The 8,594-nt window shown below is 41.9% G+C and overlaps 1 protein-coding gene across 1 annotated transcript; it reads left to right on the plus strand.

Moving 5' to 3' along the window:
- The first annotated feature begins 1,291 nt into the window (after nt 1-1,291).
- irf2bp2a (interferon regulatory factor 2 binding protein 2a) lies at nt 1,292-3,422 on the plus strand. Its single transcript, XM_083695925.1, has 2 exons — nt 1,292-2,333; nt 2,646-3,422. Exons 1-2 carry the CDS (start codon nt 1,505-1,507, stop codon nt 3,362-3,364), a joined length of 1,548 nt encoding a protein of 515 aa, XP_083552051.1. The 5' UTR covers nt 1,292-1,504; the 3' UTR covers nt 3,365-3,422.
- The last annotated feature ends 5,172 nt before the right edge of the window (nt 3,423-8,594 follow it).

The following is an 8,594-nucleotide window of genomic DNA, read 5'->3' on the forward strand; positions in this document are numbered from 1 at the left end:
CAGGAACAAGTGGAGACTATCTACTGCCTACTATTGCTTATTCACTCACAGTAGCCTAGTATTTCTCACAAAGAGCAATTGTATCTATGCATTTATTTAAATCAGTCATGATTTGTATTTGTATTTTCTTCACATTAGGACTTTACACAAAGTAAAATAAACTTAAAATTATTCAAGTCTCATGAATTGAATGGATGGATACAGGCATAATGTGGGCTTATAATTAATTATTATTGTAAAAAAAAATTTTTTATGGATTACCTTTGTTTATTGTTGCTGGTGTTCGTTAATTAGGCTAGGTAATTCCGGTCTTGACTGACCAGTTATTATATTGAGTTACCTGTCTCTGAATGTAGATTTATTTATTTTTGCTATTTTTGGTTATGCTGTCATTTTTGTCTTTATAGTGCCTTGCTTGAATTAGACGAGTAGAGTATAGGCTAGGCTTCTCATATCCGGTTACCCTGTCAGAGTAGGCCTATGGAAATCCCCTCGTCGTACAAGAGCTTATTGGAACTGTGTGCAGATTGCAGATGATATCAGTGTCCCAAGTCTAAAATATTGCAGATCAGCGGTCAATTGACTGTCTCATTGGATGCTGCTGATCACTAGGCTACACCAAAGCCTCTTTCAAAGATACAGATTGTCAATATAGAACATCGCTAGCTGGCTACACAATGCAACAAAGAATTAGTATAATGGAATCACCATATTATAGTAGACATAGCCGGTGCGTCGTTTGAGCGAATGGAATGTGTTGCAACCTGTTACTATGTAACCTTTCTTCATCAACATGCGTGAATAGTTGGACCCACCTCAATTTTGCAAATGTAGGCAACAGGTTCCTATATTTATAATTCATCTTCCAATCATAAACGTCCAATATTCATCATTCCCATGATACTCAAATGAATTGGAGTCAAGGGAATGTCTATATTCTGTAAAATAATTAAATACTGTTTTGTTCAAATAGCCCCCGTGCAGTCCTTCTTTTCGATTCCCGGTAAATTAGGTTATGTCTTCTTCATAATTTGAGTCGAATGTTCTAAAAGATTATTTTCATCGTGGACAGCTTCGCAGTTTATCTTGCAGCAGGTTATTCGGCTCTTCCACCTCGATCGGTGGTGGTGGCTGGTTGTAGTCTTGGCAGTAGTTCAAGTGATTAAATAAAAAGGGGGCAGAGACTGTGTGACAGAGCATGCGCTAAAAGGGGCTGTCGAAGAATCAAGTAAATAGGAGCTGGAACCACAAGTGTAGTGTTCAGCGATGACGTCACTGCTCTACATTGAGCTAGCGGAGTTGTAGAGAGTGAGAGAGATAGATAGAGGCGCGCCGTAGTAAAGTACACACTGTCATGAAGTTCTGTTTGTAACTTAATTGTTGTTGCTGTAGTGAGGGAGAGGACAATTTTTGAGAAACGGAACTTGCCGTGCTTAGTTTCTAAAGAGCTGGGACAGATTCACACAGACCTGGGTGAAGATTTTTCGTCAGTTTTGAGAAAGCTATGTCGTCTGCGGCGGTTGCTGCTTCGAGAAGGCAGTCATGTTATTTATGTGACTTGCCCCGCATGCCGTGGGCAATGATCTGGGATTTTACCGAACCTGTGTGCAGGGGATGTGTCAACTATGAAGGAGCAGATCGGATCGAGTTTGTGATTGAGACAGCCCGACAGCTTAAGAGGGCTCATGGCTTTCAGGAGGGGAGATCTCCGGGGCCAGGAAAGCCTCAGCTCTCGGGAAAGGAGATTCAGTCTATTAACCATTCGGCTGGAGACCCCGGATCGCGGCCACCGCAGCCCTTGGACCGCTACCCCCTCTCGACAGATCGTCCACCCAGGCTCGCTACAGAATATCAGTCTGGGAGGCAAGCAAACGGCATTCCTGTTCCAAACGGATTTCCTAAACCAGATGACCCACCAGAACTTAACCGCCAGAGTCCCAACCCTCGCAGGAATAGCACGATTCCCCCGAATTTAGTGCCTTTGGTGAACGGGAGCATGTCCAATGTACACGCCGTCAATGGTAGACCGGGACAAATGGGGCTCCCATCCGCATTGACGGTTGGTAGTCCCGGCGACCACGGCGGCAAACGACCTGCTTCGGTCTCCAGCACCGAGCACGAGAGGGAGCTGAAGGATAAGCACAAACCGGACAGCCTAACGCCAGAAATATCCGAAAGTCACAAAAACAGGGCGGACGAGTGGATGAGCAAGGGTAAAACAGTGAGGGACATTATGGCTCTTCACACTTTCGACAGCAGATTCAAGAAGGATCATGCGGCCATGCAACAAAGGGTGATGGGCTACGAAACGAGCGCCACCGCTTCCAAATCAGGTAGAGTGGACATTTTAAGATCATAGTTGTGTATTAGGCTATTTTGCATTTTAACATTTAGCAACATTGAAATTAAACGTTAGACATTTTTGGTGAAAAAAATCTGATAATCAGCTCTGAATTAAAAGTGCATAGGAATATCAGCGCGAATGTTGTTTATTAGTGCTTTATTAGCCTACTACATGGAAGGGTTGTTTTTACTATTTGCAACGTGCAGAAGCGAAAGAGGGAAACGCATGCTCTTCATTATTAATCATTCTCCAAATGTGTTGCGCCACAACACTTTTTTTTTTAACACTTTCCTTACTCCAGACAGAGGAAAACACCCCCGGAGCATGAAGAGAAAAGCCTCACCAGAACCAGATGGAGAGGGCACACCCGCGAAGATGAATGGAGAAGGTCAGCAGTGGTTACCACCTCCTACTGATGGACTGAAAATGCCCCCTGTACACCCGCCAAGCTTCGCTTCTCCTCCCTCCACGATATCCCCTCACTCCCGCACCACCCCGCCTGAAGCTGCGCAGAATGGCCAGTCCCCAATGGCGGCGCTCATCCTTGCAGCAGACAATGCCGGGGGAAACAGCTCGCCCAAGGACGCCAACCAGGTCCACTCCACCACTCGCAGGAACAGCAGCAGCCCCCTCTCACCGTCTTCTATGAATCAAAGGAGGCTGGCTCAGAGAGACGCGTCTGGCGCGGGAACACCTCACGTGCCTGGCATGGACCAAGTGCACCCCCAAAGCATTCCGGACTCCTCAGTACCTGGTAGCATACCACTTTGCTGCACCCTGTGTCACGAGCGTTTGGAGGACACACACTTCGTTCAATGCCCGTCTGTGCCATCTCACAAGTTCTGCTTCCCATGCTCAAGGGAAAGCATCAAACAGCAAGGTGCCACCGGTGAAGTGTACTGTCCTAGTGGAGAGAAATGTCCCCTGGTGGGCTCAAACGTACCATGGGCTTTCATGCAAGGAGAAATCGCAACCATCCTTGCAGGAGATGTCAAAGTAAAAAAGGAGAGGGACCCTTAATTTGTTTTCATATTTTTGGGGTGGGGAAACGAAAAATACGAGTATATAAATATATAAATATCACATACATACCATCCAAACAAACTAACGGACTTGTACATATTGGACCCAAGGGAAGTGTATACTTCGTAAACATGGCTGTATAATTTTTGATTTTTGAATACATTGTGTTTCTATATTTTTGAAGATAAAGGTATGTACTCATTATAATGGACTACGTTCCTCTTTGTTGATGTTTAACAATTTCTTGATGTACTTCTAGGTCTGGTGGCAGTTCCTGTTAAACGTAGAATGTGACTAATGCTACTCTACGAGCACTTGGCAAAACTGAAATGCTTTTAGCTGTACTTGTATGCACTTGTTTAAAAATTGCCAAATACAATTTCTGATCTTGTATGAACTTACTGTCTGAGCTTGCTTTCTTTAAATGATAAAAGCTATAGGCCAGCGAAACTTTGTGAAGAGATTTAAGTTGAGGGTTATTTATAGCCTACGGAGAATTGCGTATACCCTGACGACTTTGACGCGCTGGGATGCCTGTGCACACTTCAAAACTAGAATTGCAAGACTGTTTTTAAAGACAATAGTCAAGCTGCTCATTGAAATGACTGACTACCCTGAGGTGGTTTTATTTGTTGGTTCTAGACATTAACACATTATTAGTAACAGCCTTCTTAAATTGAGCATGTGAGAGATAAATAGCCGCAAATCACGTGTCCCAGTTTTGCGCATATGGACAGCCAGGACTGATAGTATTTTCAGGCAGCCTTCAGAATGATCCGTCAGCACATAGCCTACAGTTAGGTGGAAGATGCCGAGTCAGTAATGTAGGAATAGTAACATGAGTATGACCACGGTTCAATAGGCTATCACGTTTTCGTGAAATCCATGCCAGGGAGTTCTAATTAACTAACATGGGATTAGAAATGAAATATATTTTTCATAGAACATTGAGAACAGTTGCATATAGACAACAATTAGGCTATGGGCCTCATACTGCACGGTGGAATGATTCTATGACTGCTTGGCCAAACACAAACCTACAATCATAACAGGACTCTGAATTTGATAGGAGGCCCTGATTTATTTCTTAAAAGCATATCATTGTTGTAGTGTGAGTATTAACAGAAACATTTGGTATACAATGTGATAATGTTATCACCTCTTTAAATATTACTTTCATCACATGATTCTGCGGTGCTGATGCAGTGCATCAATCCAATGATGCCCAACTGCTAGACTGCGTGGTCACGTGTTGCCACTGTGGACTTCTTGACTCACCTGATAAAAACAAAAGCATACGTAATTTATCTGATATCAGATAATGACGAGTTGGCAAGTTGTTGAAAATGATGCATTCCCCAATTCCTCACATCATTTAACTTCTGCATCCAACATGCACCAGTGTTGAGGCTAAATGTCATCGTCAGGAAAGAGGTGGATCTTCTCAACGCACCACAGTCTGGACAAACATCTCAGATCATGCCATTTAAAGTGAGATTAATTATTAATTACGTTCATTCTTACTGTCTCACATTGCCTCCCTTTCATATATGTGGCCTCAATGACAGAATGTGTGGAATTCTGGGCTCACAGAAAACCCCCTGTGGTTGAATACTGGCTTGTTGTCAACCAGTCAGCAGGTGACGATAAACGCACAGATCGAGCAGAGCACATATCCTTCAGAGCATAGACTAGTGAAATGTGTTCCAATGTAATAATAACTAATAATTATAGTCTTATGTTATTCTAGGTAGCAGGTACAGTTAGGTCAACTTCGCAGCTATTGTGATAGTCCAGTATTTGGCTATGCAGCCAAAGAGAGCATTGCCCTGTCCTGCTCCTTCATCCTGAAATGTGCACGCACACACACACGCACGCACGCACGCACGCACGCACACACACACACACACACACACACACACTTCGCTAAACATACTGTATTGAAGTAAACGTAAACCTGTCTGGGATGGTAAACAGTACCCACAGAGTCTCCTAACTATGATTAATTACCATCTTGTTGACTTTAAACATTGACTTTAAACCCTTTGCACCCCGCTGAACATGCCAGCCAACTAAATTACAGTTTCTCCTTGTTTTTTAGTGGGTCACAGTTACAGACATTTTCTGCCATGTGTTTCAGTCCCTGTTGCTTTTGGCTGGACTGATCACAAGGTATTTAGCAGGCATCTCTAACTAACCCGCACACATTCTGAGAAACCATGGTGAAGTCACAGCAGACATGGTTTGCAAATGCTTCCCCGCCAAATAGCATCTGTCTGATCTTTTCCCCAGTGCCTAATCACTAATTGGACTTTGGAAAGAGAAACCACACCACCAATTTTGATAAAGGGTGTCACACAGATAATACTAACTCAACGGTTGCTTGTTATTGATCCTCTACCTCAGATAATGTGGGATATAAAAAAAAAAAAACACACAGAGTGATGTAAACTCTGCACATAGAGAGGCACGTTGCACATTTTTATCAACAACTTCACTTGACAGCATTTTGACCGAGTCACACTGCAGTTCTCGGAAAACTAAGTGAAAATCAAAGCATTCCATTCTAGGGTTTGGAGTGTCCCAAGTAAGCACAGAGGAGAAATGAGAGGGAAGTTGAATCCCCCAATCTAGTTCTGTGTTCTATATAATTACACATAAACATTTTTTTCTCCCTGATGCTTATCACTGAGCAGTCAGTTCAATTAACACTGAACCAAATATAGGGATAGTGCATCCCTGAAACTGTAGTTCTGTCATAAAATGGGTCTCTGTTGTCACCTGGGGATACACTTTGTCGAAGCATTAATCCTTTAGACTTTCCCTGTCTGTCTTGCAGAAAGTCACTGGTTTTGGAGGAGGTGGGGGAGATGCAGGAGAACAGCCATAAACAACAAGCACACATTCTGAAAAGCATGCAGGAGAAGTATGATGATGTCTTCTTTTCACTTTACTTAGACCTAACAAGTATAATGCATTAAAATACAGTCATTATTACAGTCAGATGTGTTATAAGCATGTGTAACTTGATTATAATGGCGATTATCTCATAATATTCCTGACTTATTATCAGCCATTTTGGGTTAGTTGAAAAAATAGAAATATAGAAAACATAACATTTTAGGAAACAAGTGGAGAAAACATAGTGGAAAAATGCCCTTCACCAGGCATGGAAATCTAAAAGCGACAACATGCAATGTACAGGCCTTTCCTATGAAATATTGATAAAACATCAATTTGGCATTAAACATCAAAAGTTAAGTATTACTCTTTTGTTATCACCATCTTGTTTTGAAACATTTAGTTTCAGTACGAACTAAACTAAACTGTATAAGTTGGTTTTGAAACTTCTCTTATCTATCAGGTTAAGTTAAAGTACATTTGGTCACTATGACCTCAGCCATCCCTTCCCCTCTCTTCCTCAACATATTGATAAAAATATATATTTTTTGTTGGAATTACAGGTTTCTGCTGGCAGTGTCTCATTTGCTCCAGAGCAATCATTGCTGTTAATAAGTCCACGTTGGCTTACTTATAACGAAAATCCCTCTTGCTGTTGCAATTCTACCTACAGGCACTGTGCCATTGGAATATCCTGAACCTTTAATGTTTAAACTCGCTCTTTTCTTTAGCTACTCTATGGTTTATTTGTCTTGCGCAAGCAAGTCTTTGCCATTGATATGCTTTTTACTAAACATTTATCAGTGTGACCCTGGCACTCTGTAATTGAAATGTGGTAAGAACGCCGTCTGAGACCTGTATTGTTTAAGTGACTAAATTAAACCCATTTAAACCCAATCCCACCTGTTGAGGAATGTCTTTCCCTTGCTACAAAACAGATACACAGTTGATTAAACAGCTTAAAAATATAATTTATAACCATGAATAATCTTATTGACTGAGTGACTGACTGATTGATTTAGTTGACTGCGATTTGTTGATCATGTTGAGGGACAGGTCACACTCAGATGCAGGTGGATGGATAAGGGAGCCATACAGCCAAACAACATGTATAATGGTTAACCAAAGGGCAAGCCAGCGGACAGCACTGTAAACATGTTATGGCAGGAGTGGAGAGCAGAAGAGATTATCTGATGTCTATGGCTGCACAGTAGGGGAGACAGGGCCTAGGGGTTGGAACTCACAGTGGCAGGTTGCTGTGTTGATTTGACATTTGAATGTGTGTGCTCATCAGCATAGATGATCCATGTTGTTCATAAGTGGCTTTTACATGGATCAAGTCATGAGACATTTTTGAGGCATGTTGGTTTTGAGGCATGTTTTGACAGAAAAGAGTGAGTAGTTAAGTAGACATATTGCTCTGTCTGAATTGCCCTTGTCTCAGTTTGAATTTGAAATTCAACCCCTCTATGTAATTCTATCAGAACAGGGCTGTTTACCCAAAATGCAAAATGGATCCTCAGCCACTCATGTTCAGCTGTTCAGTTTTTTGTAAGGGTGGGGGAGGGGGATTTGTGAAAGACAGTGGAGTGCTGGATATAGCAAGCTATCTCACTAATGAATCTATGTTTAGAACTATAAATCAAAGACATGCTCATGTTGCTGTAATCCCCTGAAAGAGAGAGGAGAGAGGGACGCGCCAAAATGAGAATCTGGTCCACATTTCTCTGCTCCCTGTATAACTGATCCGCTGTTTAATTTTAGGCCTGTCAGGGAAAACAAGGTCAACGCAAATGTTGAATCGAGGACATGCTTGGATCTGCCTCTTTTATTCATCAATCAAAGTTTCCCTTTGGAGTTCAGCATGGGCTCCAGTGAGGATAGTAACCACAGCTTTTCTTCTCAGCACTGAGGAAAGGCTGGAGCCCTAACCAGCAATTAGGTGGAGCATGGCTGAATCTGCAGGATATGAACAATTTCCCCTAAAATTTTTGGGCAGGCCCTGAACTCCTAGGTGGCCTATATCTCCCTGGTATTGCCTGTTATGCTATGTAGGGCAGCAGAAGAAGTTTGCAGAGAATATATATATATATATATATAGCTCTTGCAGATGACAAAAAAAAAAAAATTGTAAATGTGCACATGAGCAGACCCAGTACAGTAAGGGACTATCATTCAAAGTACTTCTTAGGCTTTTGACAGCCAGCTCCATAATAGCTACCTTGACTTCAGATAAGAGAACTAAGATAGATACTAAGGTATATATGTAGATTTAAGAAATAAGATATCATAATTTACCATATATAACAAGAATGAATAACATATA

The sequence above is a fragment of the Argentina silus genome (genome assembly GCF_951799395.1).
Source record: "Argentina silus genome assembly, chromosome: X".
Classification (NCBI taxonomy): domain Eukaryota; kingdom Metazoa; phylum Chordata; class Actinopteri; order Argentiniformes; family Argentinidae; genus Argentina; species Argentina silus.